We start from the raw sequence: 20,007 nt of genomic DNA, 5'->3' as shown, positions 1-20,007 counted from the left end.
AGGAGGAGATCTCCAAAAGTTTTCTAGGCAGACCTTAATGGTCCTTGAGGGGACCATTTATCAAGACCATTAAGGTCTGCCTAGAAAACTTTCCAGTGGAGGCTAAGAGCAGACCGCTACGGTGAAACAGATCGTGCAGTGCCGTAAATCCTCGTTCATCATGATTATCATCTGCGCGTGCGCAAACATATTGCACATGCGGTAGGAGTTCATTAAAGTAAAACATTGATAAATGGCCTAAACCGCACTAATTTCAAACTTTCAATTAAAAATGGCGGACTTCCTGTTGGGTTTAGGGTGTGGCGCCACGATACTTTTATGTACGTCCTGTATGTATACCAAGTTTTGCGAGTCTACGTTAAATGTACTACAGGGGCTCAATTTTCTTAATTTTGTAGGGGGCGCTAGCAAGCCATTTTTGTGCGTCTATTCCCAAAACCCTTAAAATACGTAATTTTTCACCGGACTTGATGCGACCGCCAAATTTGGTGTGTTTTTGAATATGTTAAGCCCCTCAAAAAGGCAATTTGTATGCCGGAAGAATAATAATTCTTTCAGTTCCAATAGGGCCTTCGCCGCTGTCAGCGCTCGGGCCCTAATAATAGAAGACAAACATAGAAGTGCTCTACCGTTTCGCGGTTTGAACCCTAATAAATAAAAACTGGTGCTATATGGAAGGGGGGCGCAATTCATTTGCGGAACAACCACATCCCGCATTGTAAAGGTTATTCTATGAACGAAACAGACATTGAACATGCTGATTCTGGGACGTTTTTGAATCATTTACAATCCTGTAGTTGTCTCTATCTGTTGAAAGTCTCACTGAGACTGACTTGGTTTTGCCCGTTGTTTTTCAATTTCCCTTTTAGCTTTTAGATGTTCTTCATTTAATTTCCTTTTTTTCTGTGATGGTCCTAACCCAGAATCAGCCATACTTACAAAAGATAACTTCCAAAAATAAAAATCCAATACAATTAGGCTTATATGAAGAAATATGCTAACTTTTACCTGGCTTGATACAATAACACAGGCTTTTCCGGTGTAACGCCGAAATCCGTGACCCTTCAGAATGTGTGCTCTGTAGCGCGGTCTACCTGCCTTAAATCATTTTAGGACCTCGTGGGAAAAATCGACCAGGGCACAGACAATAATAAAAACGATATAAAAATAGTATTCTTTTCCCTGTTAGTCTTGTTTTCTGTAACTATAATTGTCAAAATAACTGACCGACCTTAGTGGGAGCTACAACTATTCAACGTTGGACTTTCTTTTTATTCACATTTCAAGCTAACACAGTCGACCACCAACCATGCTGCAACCGGAGCCATGCAGTTCTCACTTCCAGCAGCAGGGGGCGCCACGTCTACAACGCAGCAGCTACTGAAATCATTACGTAGCCTTTTGTGTGTCTTGTGAGCCTGTTGACACCGCCCCTCCGGAGGGTGCAGCGGGACTATCAGAAGCCAACTGTCGGTTAGGTGTGCTGGCTGTAAACAAAAATCTCCAACACCACGATGTACGGAATAGACTTGTATCCCAAGCAGCAGCTGTCCGCGCTGTCGCCGTCGTTGCCAACGTTCACCATGTAGACCGACGCCTACAGTTTACAGTCCGGAGGTAACGTTACGACGGTTCAGTGTTAATTCTAGCCAGACCTGTCATTGATTTGGCCACTGGTATCACATGTATTTATATGCTACGGTTGTCATAATGGTCGCCGAGTGAATTGTACATCAGAGCTAGTTTTTTGAACGGTTGGCAAACCGTATCAAATTGGCGGTTTTAGGAACGACCAGCACCAGCTATAATAATTTCAGAGGTACGTGAACATGACATCGCCCGCAGAGCACGACCTGAATCTGTCTGAAGCCGACAGCAGCAAGGAGAAAGTTCAGGTGTTTGGGATTTTAAGGCTGCAGGAGGAGAAATCTGGTGTTGGGGATAAAGCTAACAATAGCAGCACAATGAAAGGAGGAGCCGGTGGTAGTGGTGGTGGTGGAGACGGGCGATGGCAGGCTCCTATCTTCGCGCTGGCCAGGAAAGCATCCGAGACCATTTCAGGAAGCATTCACGTCCTGCCCAAAGTGTCGGAGCACAGGACGTCTCTGCCCGGGGACTGGACAGTGCAAGGTAGAGTATTTTCAGCATTAGGGGATGTGAGGCTTATGAAGGGAGTGTCTGGTTATAATAACAGTCTGAAGACCCGGTAACTGAGTTTTAGGGACACATTAGGAGATGTGACCTAATCTAACTGTGCTTATCAGTCTCTTTACACAAAACAGCCCTCATGTCAGCTGCTAATGGAGCACAGTTAATTGTTCCACCTGGTGTGCAGATGTATGACAAACCTAGCTGGTACATTTCCTCCTTTCACATTCATATCTTACATTACCTCATCATCACACACTGTGTGTGGCCAATTAATGTTTCTTAGATCAGTGCTGCTTTCAAGCTTTGATGGTACATCCTCATTCTTTAGTTAGCAGTGGTACTGTAGCTCTGCACAACTGAACTGCTCAAAGCATCACATGCTGCTCTGGTGCAAATGGAAACAATGTTCTGTCTTTTTTTTTTTTCTCGGGGGTTTTGTTGCCAATTTTTAGAGCATGCACTGTTTGTTGATTATCTGACTATATATTTCTGATACCTTGACAGTACTACAAGGTCTTTAACTTAGTAGAAAATGATTATTTTCTTCAACCAATTTATTTGCCTGTAAAATATCGATCACAATTTTCCAGTAATGGATATAAATATCTTTTTTGGTCTGACTCACAGTCCAAAACCCAAGCAATATATATATAAAACACAGAAATGCCGCAAATAATCATGTTTAGGAAGCTGGAACCATTTTTGCTTGACAAGTGAATTATACTATTAAATCAGTTCATTATAATTACTGCCTTATTATCTGTGGAGCGCATTTGTCGAGCACAATTTCTTCCTTTTTTCTCTGTCAGTGTGCTCATCAGCGAGTGTTTATGCCAGTAGTAGTAAGTCCCCACACACTCACAACTATATTTAGTTTCTAACACATTTCAGGTGTCCATACAGATGCGTATTTGAATTATGTATAAAAATAATTTGAAGCAACTAAACAGTCTTTTAAGGCATTTGGTGCAACAGGACTTCCTGATTGTTTCTTTTCTTTTAACCCGAACACTGGAAATTAATGTTGGGGAATGACCTTTTTAAGGACAATTTTAAATCTCCATAACTGCATTAAAACTTAAATCATCACTAAAACATCCAGACATGTTAGTGTTGTCGTTTCTTAATATCATTGATAGATTTTAGTAGAAGTCACATGGTGAGACAGGCAGGGTTATTGTTTTTTCCCCTCAGTATCCTCAGGGCTCACAGCTTAAGGGCACAAGTTTTGCTACTCCCAAGAAATCAGCTGTTGATTTGTCAGCGTCTCTGCCTCTGGGCCAACCTACTGGGGCCATTAAAGCTCTTTTACATTGCTAAGCAACATCTGTGCACTTTTTCACCTGACATTATTCTGTCCTGCTCTGGTGTTTGGCTACACATTAACCCAGAGGTCCATGTGTAGGGCATTTAAAAGCATTGCTCCATGGGAGGTTATAGTCTCAGATTTTGGAGCACTAACCTGATACTGAAATGCAAATGAAAATTCTGTTTAAATCAAAATTGTTTTACACTCTACAAATGTACCCAAATTAAACTCTATGTAGTATTCTGCTGGAGCTGCTCCCCACCGCGACCTGACATTGGATAAGCGGACAGAGATGGATGGATGGATGGATGGATGGATGGATGGATGGTTGGAGTATTCTTTTGATGAACAAATTATTACACATCACTAATTAAAATAATGTTATCAAGTCAACATCAGTTTCAGTCAACTTTAATTAGACATTGTGTGACCATCCTTTAAATCCTGATGGGAGTGTTTTAAGCATGTTTTAAGTTAAGTGTAACGCTAGTTTTTCTTAGCGTTAACTAAAAACTTGTTGTTATTACATGCAAGTACTTTAGGGGCATGGATAGAAAGAGCGTGGAGACAGCTTTGATTGTGTAACTTGGTCCACTCTTTAATGACACTCTCCAAGCGTAGGACAACTCAAGACTCATAACAAAACGTGCTTCATCATCTCATCATATCCCACCGCCAACCTAACTGTTACTGAACTACAGGCAGGGTACAACATGTTAGATAACTCCCTTGTTAACTCAAGTAACAGAATAAACTATGAAGCTACAATTAATGACAAAATGTGACTTGTTTTAGTAACCCTAAAAAAGGTCTGATGACTAAATAGTCACAAAATAAATCTCATCTTACATTCTTCCCTTTCTTCAGATGAAATGTCCCCATTTCAATAAATCTCATCTTCTATTAAGTTATGTGTGTGGCTTTTGTCCGGCAGCTGTGCGAGACCCCATGGCCATGGAGCGAGCCAACCTGCTGAACATGGCCAAGCTGAGTATTAAAGGGCTGATCGAGTCGGCTCTGAGCTTCGGACGAACTCTGGACTCTGACTACCCACCCCTTCAGCAGTTCTTCGTTGTCATGGAGCACTGCCTTAAACATGGCCTCAGAAGTAAGAAGAACCTCCCAACTTGCAATGCTGCTGCACAATAGTGTTTATGTTTGGCTCCCTCATAAAATATGTCTTTCTTAGATTTTCATAGCGTTTCATATAGAGCCCGACCGATAAAGAATTTTTAAGGCAGATACCGATACAAATATTTGGTTATTTAAAAAATCCGATATTCCGATATATCGGCCGATATATATATATATATATATATATATATTTTAAAAAAAGAATCCATAAACGCGTAACAAAACATAAACAGATTTCCTTAACATTAGTTATTTATGAGTTCTCACTAAAATAACATAACAAAAGAACAGAGGAACATTAAATATATTAAAGTTCTGATAAATAAAATGTATAAAAATACAAATTTAAGTCCTTTTGAACAGAAACAGAATAACAAAAAAATAATAATCAGAGTGTTGTCGACAGGGACGTTGCAGAGTGCTCTCTGGTGGACAAACTATGCAACACCAACACTCATAACATGGTTGACATTCCGTTTTTATTTTATTTTTAAAATTTTCATTTACCAGAATCATTTATTTGATCATTATAATGTCATTGTCATTATAAATGATTCTGATGAACGATATCAGCCATTATAAATGCCTATACTGATAGTTCAGGAAGTGCCTAATATCGGCCGATAATATCGGCCAGCCAATATATCGGTTGGGTTCTACTTTTATAGTCTCTTTCTATCTTGTGCACAGTGAAGAAGTCTTTTCTGGGCTTTAACAAGTCTCTGTGGGGTCCTCTGGAGCTGGTGGAGAAACTCTGTCCTGAAGCAGCCGAGATCTCCGCCTCTGTACGAGACCTGCCTGGACTTAAGTAAGGAGTACATTTCTGTATGCACACCTGTGCCTAACAACTTTACCTAACATCATGATAGAGGAACATGAGCCACAACACAACAACAAACATTGCGTATACCAGGAACAAGAGCATGTGATATGTGCCTAAGATGGGAAATACCTGAGTATGATTTACTTTTACTTCACCTTTCCTCTCCTTGCTGCCTCATTTTTCCCTATTTTACTATGTCTTTATTATTCTTTTGTCTATTTTTAACTGCTAGAGCCAGTATAGACACATTTTCCAAATTAAGTCAGACTTCTTGTTAAAATGACCAATTGAAGTAGTAATTGTACTGTCAGTTTTTGGCAATAGATCAGCAATGGTGTAGTAGTATATTTTCTGCCAGTGCCTTGCTTATTGTGCAATCAGCATTTTTGGTTTTCTCATTCATGCACATGATTTCCATGTCATGCTTTACTTTGCTATTCACTTTATCAGTCAATACATACCAGAGCTTCTAGCCTAAAATCAAGTCATATTCAGGTCTCGTCGGATCCAGCAAAATGGGGAACAGCTGTTGTTTTTGTGTTTCCTTTGGTGGTGCTGAGTCAGACTAATGGAGATGTGGCAGAAGAGCGTTTTTTGCAACACCATCTAAGACAATGCAAACCTTTTTTCTCTAGAATAATGTTACGCATTAAAAACACAATTTTACTCAGTGTGATGACATAGATGCAAAACATGGTTGTCTAGTCAGATTGAAGTCTTTAAAAGAGAAAAAAGTTAATAAGATGAGCCCATGTTAAATATAAACTGCAATAAACACAACACATAGAAGAACCTAATTAGATCCAAACAACAAAACAAGACAAAGCCAAAGATCAATGTAACAATGTCCAGCACCACGAGCCTTAGATCTTCAAAACTATATTCTAAGTGGTGTGTGTATGTGGTGTGTGTTTTTCCAGGACTCCATTAGGCAGGGCCAGAGCTTGGTTGCGTCTGGCTCTCATGCAAAAACGGCTGGCCGACTACCTAAGACTCCTCATCACCAGAAAAGACCTGCTCAGGTACACACACATGTACATACTGTATAGCAGTAAGTACATTTAATTTTAAATAACTAATATAACTACACACATTACATTCTAACTATTCTTGATTTAAAACACATTTAACAAAATATGTTTCAGATAATAACAAAATATGTTTGGCTACAATTTTTAATTAATTTATAATACTTATCAAATTATATTAAATTATTAACATATATTTAGCAATTAATGACATTTCTGTGCACAAATCCAGCAGTTCATATTGCTTTATTCCCTGAAAATAATTGGAATAAAAATTGACAGCTTGCCTTGTACTTACACCAAAGATATTTCACCTCCACAGTATTAACACTACATAGATAAAATGTTAAAATAAAGCTCCTCCCTTTTTGCTTTTTAGCAGATTTCCCTTAAGTGTTTGAGAATCTATTGTATCTTCCTCCACAGTGATTTCTATGAGAATTCAGCCCTGATGCTGGAGGAGGAGGGAGCCGTGATAGTGGGCCTGCTGGTGGGCCTGAATGTCATCGATGCTAACCTGTGTGTCAAAGGGGAGGACCTGGACTCTCAGGTAACCACTTCTCTGCGATAGTAGCCCCTTTCACACAGCCTGTTCAAGGCAGGATTTGTTGCACTGGTATCCCGCCCTGCTGTGTTGTATAAAACGTACGAACACACAATGGGGGGACAGAGATGTTCCGCTGTTAAGTTGGCAGCTGAGGTAGAGCTGAGTCAACGTCTGTGTAATAGGGACAGCCGGCATCGTCGGACTACACACACACACTCACACGCACGCACAAACTAGATGCTGTCTGTATTGTGTTACAGGATATTCCTCTTTTGCATCCCGAATTGCACACAATTGGGTGGCGTTATGCTGCCGTTCTTTGGGTCAGTGTTAAAATAGCAAAGACAGCACAATGGTGGATCTTGTTTACAGCATAATTGTGGAACATCTATGTTAAAGAGCTTAATATTTCTTAGTATGGGTCTAAAAAAAATTGATGACCAGCCTCAGCCGGTGTACAACTGGTATGCGGTCTACTCTTCTTTCTGTTCTCTTTAAAATTTGATCTAATTTTCTGCTTGCAGCATAATAAGTAGAAAATAAATGCTTGTCTTATGTCAACAAAAATAACGTAACTCCACTACCTGCGTATACAAGTTCATTGACGTGAACCAGTTCATCTTCAGTGACTCTTGTTTTGGAAAGCAGAAATGCAGACAAGAAATGTTTTGTCATGTTATCTTGTTATCAGGCAGATGGAAAGCAGACGCTGTGGTGTCACGTTTCCACTCCGCGAGTTGTGACTTTGTCCTGAGTGCAAACACCTTTTCTCACTAATGGATACACCCTGTTCAGATTGTGTTCGCCACACCTGACTGAACTTTGCTAATATACTTGTAACATGAAGTGATCTGGAATGGTTAGTTGTTGTTTTAGATCCTGTGTGTTTTCTGATCCCAAAGTGACCGAGTACCACACACAGATTGTACGTTCAATGGCAAGTGTAAATGAGGTCTGATTCCATTCCTGAAGCCAAGATGTTACAATTCATTCAAGATTGAAACGTATTTGGTTCCTACTTCCAAAGGCTGCAACTAACAATTTTGTTTTTATTACTGATTAATCAATAATTAGCCAATTACGTTTTTCAATCACTAGACAAATATTGAAACAATCACCAAGTGCAACTTCCTAGAGCCCAATACCCAAAGACATCAGTTTACAATTACATAATTGTTTCCATTAACTTCACTTAAATTAACTTAAATACATCTTTTAAAACAATTTTTAAACTATTTCTATCAAAATAGTTGCTTATTATTTATTTTTCTGTCGATTGACTAAGAATTTAGACTACTAGGTGTATGTTCCAGCTCTGCTAGCGCTAATAGTAAATGCATTGGATATTAACTCAATACTGTCACTTTTACACTAAGCATTTGTTTTTCCTGAGTGAGTTCTCATTAACCACACCATTGTAAACATCCTTAATTCTTGTGGATGTTCTGATGGCTTGCAAATACTTAAGGCATGACTCATCTCATCAAATCTCTGTCTATGCAATCATTTCTTTTCAGAATGTGCTTCCTTTTGAGTGACGCTAGTTTGTTTATTGTCTTATTTGAGGTTGGGGTGATCGACTTCTCCATGTACTTGAAGAATGACATTGATGATTACAGGAGTGAAGAAAGGTACAATCTTTTATTGTCTCTCTACTGTATTTAATATAAAGGGTCTCTTAGCCCCCCCCCCCCCCCCCCCCCCCCCCCCCCCCCCCCAAAAAAAGAAATGTGATGCAGAGCTCTTTTTCCTATCTGTTTCTGGACAGGAATAGTCAGATAGCATCCATCTTGGATCAGAAGAACTACGTTGAGGAACTGAACCGACAACTCAAGTAAGACAAATACAAGAAAAAAAGAATTGTGTTTTATTGTTAACAGTGTCTGCAGCGTAGCCCACCAAATTCTTGGAGATCATGATTTTACAAACTTCAAGGACATTCAAGGAAATTATGTGCACTGATTTGGACATGCAGTCATTCTACTTGATTTTTTCATATTTTGTTTTACATCTGTTGATTGTCTGATGTTTGACCATTGTTATAATACATGAATCAAAGGCAGAAGACAGATTACACGTTAAAATAGATCCAGCATTCAGTTAGTTTCAGTTGGAAGCAGTCTGGTTGTTTCAGAAGTGCAACTCTGTCCATCTGTTCCTACAGACAGACTCATTAAAGCACAAACTGTCAGTCACGCTTCCTCTTTTGTTTTTTCTTTTTTTCCTACAAACCCAGTATCTCATCTAAATTAAGATGGATTCATCTGCTGTCTTAAATGGAATTATAGGCTTTGTAACTCTTTTTTTCAAATTTTGCAGCTGTGAAAGAGCTAATTATAGGGCTAGTAAAGGTCAAAGTCAAGTCTGTCAGTCTGTGATGAGACACTTCAGTCCTCAAAACCTGTGAATGCCATTAAATCTAATAAACATGCTGACAACTCTCACAGGTCACAGTTGTTCTCTATTGCGCTGTATCTAATCAAAATAAGGAAAACCTCTGTTTAAGTTACACATTTTTACCCCATCAGTTCTTTTTTTTTTTTTAAGAATATTTTTGGGGCATTTTAGGCCTTTATTTTCCATAGGATAGAAGAAGACATGAAAGGAAAGAGAGAGGGGGGAATGACACACAGCAAAGGGCCACAGGTCAGAGTCAAACCTGTGGCCTCTCCGTTGAGGAGTAGACCTCTATATATGAGCCTACTCTACAAACTGAGCTAACCCAGCCACACCCCCTCAGTTCTGAATTGTAACACAACTACTACAATCCCATTCTGATTGTCTGAGAAAATGTTGGCACAATGAAATCAGTGATAATTAAAAATGATCAACGTTGATTATACTTTTTGTTTTGCGTGTCTGTTTCTATGTCTAGCTCCACAGTTCATGGTCTTCAGGGCAGAGTGGACTCTCTAGAAAAGTCCAACTCTAAACTCATAGAGGAGGTGAGACCCACACTCAAAATATCTGTGTATTAGATTTAAGCTAAAGGTAAATGTCAACACTTTAGCCTGCAGGTCTCTACATAATGACTGGATCTATCGGCTTTGTCCGTTACATGTAAAGTAATCTTAGAATCTCATATGATAATTTAGCCTAATAGGTTCTGATGAAATCATACTGTCAGTGTAAGCAATATTGTCAAACTGATCTTAACTAACTGCATTATTCTGTCTTACATGTCCACTTTTGTGTGTGTGCAGTTAGCCATAGCCAAGAACAACATCATCAAACTGCAGGAAGAAAATCAGCAGCTGAGGAGTGAAAACAGCGTTATTCTGATGAAGACACAACAACATTTAGAGGTACAGTCACACATGACCAAACCCAAAAATCATCGCTGTAATTAAACACAAGGATACTTGATTTTATTTTTGCTGCAGCCAAAATTGAAATAAAAACAGTAGTTCTAGCCCTAAACAACAACAACAATTATTACCAATTCTGACTGCAAATTGTTGCATGGTATGACTGACATGTTCATCCCATTGATGTTATTTATTTAGGTAACCCAAGGTGATGCGTCAGTGGAGAGAGATACATACAAACAGTCACGTCAGGGTTTGGATGAGATGTACAGCGAGGCCCAAAGGCAACTGAAGGAAGAGTGTCAGCTAAGACAGGTCAGACTCTGGCTGCTTGTGTGTGTGTCTGTAAAATATACAGCAAACAGCATAGTAACAGATTGTATATTATGTATGTGGTTAATGTTCAGGATGTGGAAACTGAGCTGTTAGTCCAGGTGTCGATGAAACAGGAAATGGAGATGGCAATGAAACTTCTGGAAAAAGATATTCATGAAAAACAGGTAAGCATACATTTTCCTTGTCTGTGTATCACTTCACTCTGTCTTCCCTTTTTCCCACTGATTGATTTATAAACAAGCCAAAAATCGAAAAATGTACACAGTAGGAAAAGACCTTAAAATAAAAGACATTTAATTGTATTCAATATTACTCAGAATGACTTACAATGAATACACTAATGCAAATTTAAAAAAAAAATCACAATACATGAAGATTAAACAATGTACAAAGAGACATGGGTTAACGTATGATTTGCATAATGGAATTTGTCAATGTTGAGATTTAATCAATGCAGACACTGGAAATTGATTAAAAAAAGTTCAACTAGTAATATCTGAGATATATATATATTCAGACTCAAATAGTGAAACAATGATCCGAGAATGACTTGGTTTCTCTCCAGATGGAATTTTATCACAATGAGAGAGAGCACATGATAACAAGCCTTTGGAGACACAAACAAAAAATCTAGCAACAGCCTGTAATTGCTCACATGGAGCAGTAACACCTTGCCAGCTTGTGTGCCCGTTTCTCTCTGGCAGCCCTGCCAGCGTCGGGCCTTTCACCATCAACATGTGAACTCCTCTCTATAAACACCACTAGTGGACATTTGTAACCAAGCTGCAACATATAGTAGGTGCCATGGCGGCAGCATCATCACCACAACTCTGTAAGGAGGCTGCGGGGATCATTAAAAACAACAGGTGATTCTGCTGTCAGACTGGAGAGTATGGTCAGCACCATCATTGTCGCAACAAGACCATGGGGCCCTTTGACATGGAAATATTTGTCATGCATCATGACACAAAGTTTTCCCTAAATATATTTACACATGAATATGATAGGGGGGGAATCACTAGAGGCTTCCCGATGCAATATCCTCACATTGTTATGTCACAATATGATACTATTGCAATTTTAAACATATTGCAATATATTGCAATGTATTACCTTTTTTCCAACTTCAAATTTTTCCCAATTTCAACTTATGTCCCAATAAGGAAACTTTGTCAACATCTGTTTTATCTAAAAAGATACATTTATCTGTTTGTTTGTCTCACTTCTGTTTTATTGCTGCAAAATAGAAATATCAAGCAGACAAACTGACCAACGCATACTTGGCCTCTGTGTATCAATATGGTATTGCCACAGAAAATATTGCGATACAATGCTTTATCAATCCCCCCCCCCCACCCCTAGAATATGACTAAGCTCCATAAATGTTCATCCATATTTTTTTTACTATGTATGTTTGTATGTATGTAGTCCTGAGTTTAATTTTGTACAGACCACCAATGAATAAATCATTTGAGAGGATGAATAGATACACACATACAAAAATGACTGAATAAAAGGATGAATAAAAATGTAAATGATAGAAGAGCACGCTAAATTATAGTAAAACTGCTGTAGGAAACTAGAAACAGTCATATAACGGCGTAACCTGGACACTCAATACAGGATCCTAACACAACTGAAGTCTTTTTTTTTTTTTTTTTCCATCAACAGGATACACTGATCGGACTAAGACATCAACTGGATGAAGTCAAAGTTATCAATGTAGAGATGTACCAGAAGATGCAGGTACAAACACACACTTCCTCACCTGGTTGTGCTTGTTCTTTAATCATACACAGCACACATACGGAAATTTTTACTATTGCTTATGATTCCATCTCATTTGTTAGTCGTCTGATGAGGAGATGAAGAAGAAGAACGATGTTATAACTCGTCTGGAGGAGAAGACCAATCAGATCACTGCCACCATGAAGCAGCTGGAGCAAAGGTAAGATACGCTGCAAGTAAAGGAAGAGCACGCCCTAATCAAAACAGGAAAATCACGTTGCCCCATGTGTAACCTCAATCCCTCTTTCAGTCTTCTCTGCTGTTCTGTTTAAACCTTTGAACTGCAGTCTTTCTTTGCTTTACCAAAACATCCATAATCCCACTTTAGAAAAGTAAGTTTGACGTCACTGAGACCCTTTTAACAGCTTTGACGCTTAACATTGAACTAAAATAAAATAAAGAATCACAAATAAACAACATGTTCCCAGTCCACAGCTGCCAAACTTATTTTTTTTCTAGACGTTTTTATTGATTACTAAAACGCTCATAGCATAGTTATAAATAGTTCTGTATGGTATCGTTTGATGCTACGTAGAAGAGAACTGGGGGAAAACGTGGGGAAATTGAGTCTGCTTCCTCATCACTGTTTCAGGGTTTCTTGCAGGCAATTGGTTAGGAGGTTGTAATCCTTGTCTCCTCCAAACTGTTTGTTTGTTTGTCTTCTGTGTGTCCTGCAAACACAAAATGTTCCTCAGTACAAAACCTTATAAAAGGAAGTGATATGATCAGGGTTTTACCTGACATTACGACATGTGATGGGATTGATAAGTCTTTGTCATTGGTTGAGCTGAGTCCCACTTTTGTGATGTAATTGGTTACTAGATGGCAGTCTAAACAACCATCAAATACATGGTCTTTGTTATGTGAAGTAGCTCCATTTTCTCTTTTCCCCGAAGATGAATAAGGTTGTTTTTTATAGGTGTATTAATAATAATAATAATAATAATACTTTTATGTTAGTGAAGGTGGTGTTAATATATACAGTATATTACACTAAAAAGTGCTTGCATGTTAAATTTAGTCAGCATAAACACACTGTCATAAGTTGAATCAAAATAGCACATCGCTGTCGTCCAAACATTTTGGCAAACAAGAAAAATGTCATGTTTTAAGTTTTATTTTGCGTTATCCAAGTTTTATTCTTTGTTTAAAAGTTACTTAAATTTGAGATACAAAGCTTTTACTTGCCCTAGAGATTCAATTTGATAAATCTTACTAAAGATGTTTCAATAATATGTATTAATACTAAATAAAAATGATAATTAATAATGTATTGAATCCTATTGTTTAGCCCATCGCCTGCTAATTTAACTGATTACAAGACAAGAAACATCAAGATTTGCCAAACTAGTTCCTTAAGGAAACCCTGCAGTCCTCTTGGTCTCTAATGCACCACATTGTACAATGCTCCTTAATTGCATCAGCCATCATGTGACCTGCTAGTTCATTGGGGCCTTATGATCCCTCCTCCCCTCATTAGTCTACTGGTCAACACGGTCCATCCAATGTTTTTTTGCTGCTCTAAAGGTGTATGGGCAGTATGCCGGCAAGACACAGTGTTATTGTTATTGTCAGTGGGAGTTCTGTGTTGTTGTAGGTGGAAATGTTAAAACAAAAGTTTAAAATGTCCTGACAGAGCCACCTTTTACAATTATTTACAGGCTAATTAGAGATAAACCTCCCCCTTAGAATTTAACATGGTGTCTACCTAAGAGACAGCAGGCCTACGTCCCTCATGTTGATTTGATGATTGTATAATTCTGTGCACACTGCACCTAAAACACTACACTTTTTGTCTGATCTAGTTCTATTCATCTATATGTCCACATTACCTTTCCGTGTTTCTCCTTCCCACCTTTTTTCATTACTCATACGCTTACTGTGGAGGAAAATAAATCAAGACTGAAGAAATCTGATGACAGTGGCAGTCTGAAATCAGATGTCTGTGTTTTAATGCCTTTTATTTACTCTTGCTGCTGTGCTTGTGATGTTAAAAGTCACTTAAAGTGTTTATTGTAACCGGGGCCACATAGAATACTGATGTATGACATCCTTTCTTCCTTCCTTTCTTACTTTCTTCCCTCCTTCTTTCCTCCCTTCTGTTTGTCTCTTTTAACCATCCATCCAATCATTCGTCCATGCGTTTTCCTCCCTTGAACCCACGTTTCACTTTTTTTCTTGATTTTATCCCTGGGCCTCTGTGCAGTGATAAGGATCTGCTAAGTCAGACCCGAACGCTTGCTATGTCATTTGTTAAGTGTGCCAGCACAGACACAGAGCACCAGTACAAGCTAGTCAAGGACATCTCCTTCTGAGGACAAACATGCACATGCAACGCACATGCAGACACACAATTGCTTATGACTGAATAAAAAAACAGATTTAACTTGTGTTTTTTTGCGCACAATATTCAGATGGTTTAAAGGCCTGAGAGCAGCCTGAGAATCAAGTGAAACTGGAACTCATGGTTTGGTCCTTTTAGTTACTGAAACCTCATTGTCACCGGCTGGAATTCATAGAGGCCAATGCAATTTTGTGTAGTTTAGTTAAATCTTCCTCTGACAACGTTGCTGGGTTTATGCTGAACTGGTTTCCTCTGAATGTCCCGGTCAGAGAACTGTCGGAATATTACATCAGTTATACTTTGAATTAATCATACACTACTTTATCTATTCACTCACATGCTCAGGCGTGTACACACTCACACATACAAATGCTACACATTCTCCCTGTCTCCAGTAGTCAGTTTAAATGCAGTAACACTGACAGTAAGACAGTTGGCTCTGAGATGTAATCATAGGGTGGTTGTTGTGTTTGTTGTTGTTGTTGTTGTTCACGTTGAGTTAGAATGAGTATAGTGGACATTCCCGCTCGTATCACAACTACTTTTTTTCTGATTAATGTAATTAATTTTGCCGTTAATAACTAAAATTGCACTAAGAATGTAAGATGGTGTTCTCCCTTCATATGTTTATGGGGAAATACCAAATTGGACAGCATTTGCCAAAAGTAAGACAAATATATTAAAATGAGGTGTCCTGATTAGCAAATTTGTATGCCGTCGAACCAGAAGCTGTCACTTTATACAGTATGACACTTTTCATATGTTCGCATATTCTGCTTCCTGTTGAGATGCAGAATAAAGTGATGTGACAAAATACATGCTCTCTGGATATCATTCGGTCTTTAAAGACACTTCCACCACTCTCCCAAAAAATGTAGAATGCCGTTCCCTCTATAAAGGAAAATAATGCTTTTCTGAACTCCCCTCTAATAAGTTCCGTTGGTTCTGCAGAGGTTGTTGACTAACTTGTGTTTCTGTGCTTGGCTGTCTTTTTTACCTTATTGCAGCTGAAACAGTTTAGCGCTAAAGCATGAGCAGAAACATGACAACTACCATACAACATAGACAGCTGTGTCTACAGCTGCCTGCATTTTAATCACAGTTAGTCAGTAGTGTTCACTACAGATGTTTAGTTGGACAGGAGTTTGCATGTGCAGCCTCATGCTTTTAATTTATTGCCAGTTTGCTCTGCATGAGTCGCACCTCCTGACCTGCTTCTGACTGGCTAGGATGACCCTCGCTGTTTCTGAATTCATTCCTTTCTTTATAATACACATGCAGTAGTTCACTCCATAGTTAGCAGTACATTAGAATTTCGGACACTAATGAACCATTGTCATTTTGCATCATCACTGACAGGTGACATTATAAAATGTAACAAATTGCATTGTGGGATTGTTAGTAGAATGTAGTCTGTATGCCATGGATGCTACTTTTTTCCTTCCATTGTTGGATTTTTTGAGGCCGCTATATAAAGGATAGTGTATTTCACACAATTTAAAAATAGCAGAGGGTAAATGAAGTGCACTCTGCCGTGAAAAGGATGATTTCCAACGCAGCCTTTCTTCTTCCTGCATAGATTTACCTAAACTGTTAAATTGTAAGGTTGAATCAAGTTTTGCAGATGTATACTGCTCAGTGGGACCAGCAGCTTCAGCTCAATTCTTGTACTTTGTTTCTGCAGAGCAGACTGAATTGAGCAGAGTGTAAAGTATTGTAGATACACAGTTGTAAACCTCTGGAGCTTCTCTCAAGGAAACATGAATATGTTGTTGTGTCTCGTATTGGCATATTTATTAACTTTTGTGATAGATCAGGAAGTAATCATTCTACCTATTCTAACTCCGTGTTCATAGTACTGTAACTCCTCTCAATTTGTAGATGAATAAACACTCAGTACAGCTGATTAAAACTCAAAACTACTGTCTTTTATCACCATGACCAATAAAGTTGGAAGTTTTGAAAGTGTTGGTTGTGGTTTGAGTTTTTGGCCACCTTCAGAGTGCTGTTAACGTGTAGACACAGGAGCATGTGCTTTTAATGCGTTATCCAACTCTAAATCTATGCTCTAAATCAACAGTTGCTGGGAGTCAGCTCATTGTGGAATCGTTCTCCTCATTGTCCAAGTGTCGGAGACATACAATTTATTAAAATCGTGAAATCGAAATCCCAAACCTGAAAACACGCACTAAAAGGTTCCTCCCTATGAAACATCGGGTGAAAAATAATAAAATTGGTATATTTTTTAGATTCCAAATGCTGTGAATATATAAGGTATCACTGAAAAAGAACACTGTCTGAGAGCATTAAGATAATGCATTTAGTTTAGTTCATTTAGTTGCTTCAAGGCCTTCTTTCATTGTTTCATCAAGCATTGTTATTTGGAGCCCTTTGTATTGTTTTCTGTACCCCTCATTACGACTCTGCATCCCTGGTTGCAGTCTTTCTGAGTTACCTCTCTGGTGCTGTAACAGAGAAAATTACGTCATCCTTCACCCCGACCTTCTTATTTTATCATCAACCATCCCTCCTTCATGGTTTCACCCAGAAACCTCAGACCCTAATCTCCCTCCTTACGCTCATCCTCCCTTCCGTCTTCCTCGTTTATTTACTCCCTCTTCCTCCATACCCCCCCCCCCACCCCCCACCCCCAGTTTTTTCTCTCCATGGTCCTGAGTGTGTCCCTGGTTATAATGGTGCAGATTACAGGAGGCAGAGAGACACCGCACCTCAGCCGAAGAGGGAACCAGACGCTTCAAGTTGGACTTTGCCAACAAGGCCGACAGCCTACAGCGGCAGATCGAACACAGAGAAAAGCAACTGTAAGCAAAACGCCTTTTTTATGTAACACTTTATATACCAGAACAAGCATACTTGAAATGTTTGAAATTATCAATGCTTAAAAACGTATGTCTCTAAGATAACGCAACGGGGAAATGACTATGTCTTTTCATCAAGAGTTTTTATGGCAGTTAGACTCATGCACACACGGTCATGAACACTTAATCTACAGAATCTCTGGTGCTCAGAGAGAAACAACATAGTCAACACAACATAAATAGTGTGGCATGGTAAGCCAGCTGTTGGTGATAAAGCTTTTCTTCCTTTAACTGGAACTGATCCCACTTAAAACAAACATTATACAAACCATACCAGTGTGCCCTAATATAATGTGTTAGTCATTATATCCCTATCCCTGTCTCGTTATCTTTATTCTTGTTATTGGTGTTATATATACCGGTTTGTGGTGCCCCTGTAGCCAGCAGCTGGAGATGGACCTGAAGATAGAGAGGGAGTGGAGGCAGACGTTACAAAATGATCTAGACAGAGAGAGAGATACGGTGGCTCATCTCAGCACAGAGGCACTGCAGATCAATGGACTAAAGAAGGTAAAAAGGAGAGAAAGAAATGTACCATTTATGTGATATTGTATTGTATTTTCTATTACACATGCATAACTTTGTTGGATTCAGCATTTGCAGAATATGATCTAATTTGTTCTGATGTACACCATGTCGTCCGTTGTTTTTGTGTGTTTTGTTTCCCCAGGAGTTCCATCGTCTCCAGGATGAAAACATTCAGCTGAAGACAATCTGTGAAGACCAAGAACAAGCTCTTGAGGAACTAGGCTCCAAACTGAGCGAGTATGTATGCTTTAGGCAAGGCAGCTTTATTTATATAGCACATTTCAGCAACAGGGCAATTCAAAGTGCTTTACACAAAAACAGTTTAAAAACAGTTAAAAAATAAAAACAGATAAAACACAGAAGAAAGAGTTATATTATAAAATAGTTAAAAATAAAATAATATTTTATGTCGGCCCCATAATCAAGCTGTCTTTACAGATAGTTAAATGTTCTAAGCCCAAGTGTAATGTCCTCAGTAAGATTTGAAAATCTTACGTCCTGTTGTGTCTTTTAGAGGAAAGAATATCCTTTAAAAAAATGTGTATTCTAATAGGAGTTCAGTTGTTGTTCATCATTAAAATTTCAGGTTTAAAAAAAAATGTAATCTTAAATTCTTGTCATCATAGAGGACCTTACCAGAGCTTTTCAGGTTTTAGCTAATTTACAGCAAATCCCACGTAATTTACATTCTTGTTAAGAAGTCAAGTTTACAGTTCTTTAGAAAGCCAAACAAGCTTTCTCGAATGAAGAAAAAATCCTGCTAATATTGTTTACTGTTTTTTAAATAATATATTTCTTTTTCTGTATTTCTTGTCATCAGATCCAAACTCAAGATTGAAGACATCAAAGAAGCCAACAAAGCTCTTCAGGTGAAGTAAATTAGCAGGACAAAATGTATTAAATCTAAACCCTCTCCATCACTAAGATGGTCAGTTAGAAAAGATATTAGTAAAAGAGCAGCGAGAAATCAGAGAAAAACTGGAAACAAATCTAGTCCTGCTGATTTGGAATTATAAGCTGTGTGGTAACATACATAAAGTAAAGTTAGGATAAAAGAGAGATTTACTGTGTTGTGTTGTTGCAGGGGGGTCAGGTTTGGTTAAAGGACAAAGAAGCCAGCCACTGCAAGCTGTGTGAGAAAGAGTTTTCCATCTCAAGACGAAAGGTCAGTGTACAAATGACCATAAATAGGAAATTGTGTGTGCTCCCACATCCAATCCAGACACAGCAAGGCCACTGGGAATCACCTGAGAGCCCCTGATATCTTTATATACAATCTACTCTGATATGTTGGTGAGGAAGCTGGTAATCCACATCCCTTTTGCATAAATAAATATCTATCAAGTTATATGGCAATTTGATCTAGAAAATGCAAATCCTGCAGAAAATGCTTATAAATGCTGAAAAGCTAACTGGATTGCTGGCATAATTGCCTAAGAAGAAGGTAAAGTAGTGATAATAGTTTGTATGAATTAGTATATTATGTACCATACTATAGTATTGTATAGTATATAATTAGTATGAATTTCATTGAAATGTTGAATAATAATGTTTTAAACAAAAGTGGAATATTAGGTATATAGTAGTAATATAGAGTTTTTTTGAAGAAAAGTCATATAGGTATGTCAAAAAAGTAATAAAAAATGTTATTGTATAGGTTTGTGGGACAAATTCATGAAAAAGACATAGTATATCAAAAACATCATACTATTGTATGTCCAAAAAGGCATACTGTAGTAAATAAAAATAAAGTAATAAAAAAGTTATAGTATAGTATGTCCAAAAGTTATGCTAGGCCTATAGCTCACTCAGTTAGTGTCCGTCCACTATCT

General features: G+C 38.3%; 1 protein-coding gene across 4 annotated transcripts in view; it reads left to right on the top strand.

Moving 5' to 3' along the window:
- rufy2 (RUN and FYVE domain containing 2) overlaps window positions 1-20,007 on the top strand; it is a 28,099-nt gene that overhangs the window by 5,081 nt on the left and 3,011 nt on the right. For 2 of the 4 annotated variants that reach the window (XM_034871530.1, XM_034871522.1), the window contains exons 3-19: window positions 4,395-4,568; window positions 5,285-5,402; window positions 6,338-6,439; window positions 6,872-6,995; window positions 8,559-8,623; window positions 8,761-8,826; window positions 9,868-9,937; window positions 10,196-10,297; window positions 10,499-10,615; window positions 10,708-10,800; window positions 12,308-12,382; window positions 12,487-12,584; window positions 17,471-17,590; window positions 18,028-18,157; window positions 18,318-18,412; window positions 18,996-19,044; window positions 19,260-19,340. In XM_034871530.1, coding sequence (XP_034727421.1) covers window positions 4,395-4,568; window positions 5,285-5,402; window positions 6,338-6,439; window positions 6,872-6,995; window positions 8,559-8,623; window positions 8,761-8,826; window positions 9,868-9,937; window positions 10,196-10,297; window positions 10,499-10,615; window positions 10,708-10,800; window positions 12,308-12,382; window positions 12,487-12,584; window positions 17,471-17,590; window positions 18,028-18,157; window positions 18,318-18,412; window positions 18,996-19,044; window positions 19,260-19,340 — 1,679 coding nt within the window. Of the gene's footprint in view, window positions 1-1,372; window positions 2,131-4,394; window positions 4,569-5,284; window positions 5,403-6,337; window positions 6,440-6,871; window positions 6,996-8,558; window positions 8,624-8,760; window positions 8,827-9,867; window positions 9,938-10,195; window positions 10,298-10,498; window positions 10,616-10,707; window positions 10,801-12,307; window positions 12,383-12,486; window positions 12,585-14,630; window positions 16,737-17,470; window positions 17,591-18,027; window positions 18,158-18,317; window positions 18,413-18,995; window positions 19,045-19,259; window positions 19,341-20,007 lie in introns of those variants that run through there. The other 2 variants (XM_034871513.1, XM_034871539.1) reach the window with 2 other exon arrangements.

This window comes from Etheostoma cragini, chromosome 1 (genome assembly GCF_013103735.1).
Source record: "Etheostoma cragini isolate CJK2018 chromosome 1, CSU_Ecrag_1.0, whole genome shotgun sequence".
Lineage (NCBI taxonomy): Eukaryota > Metazoa > Chordata > Actinopteri > Perciformes > Percidae > Etheostoma > Etheostoma cragini.
The sequence above is the reverse complement of the archived record's forward strand: the minus strand, read 5'-3'. Positions and strand labels throughout refer to the sequence as shown.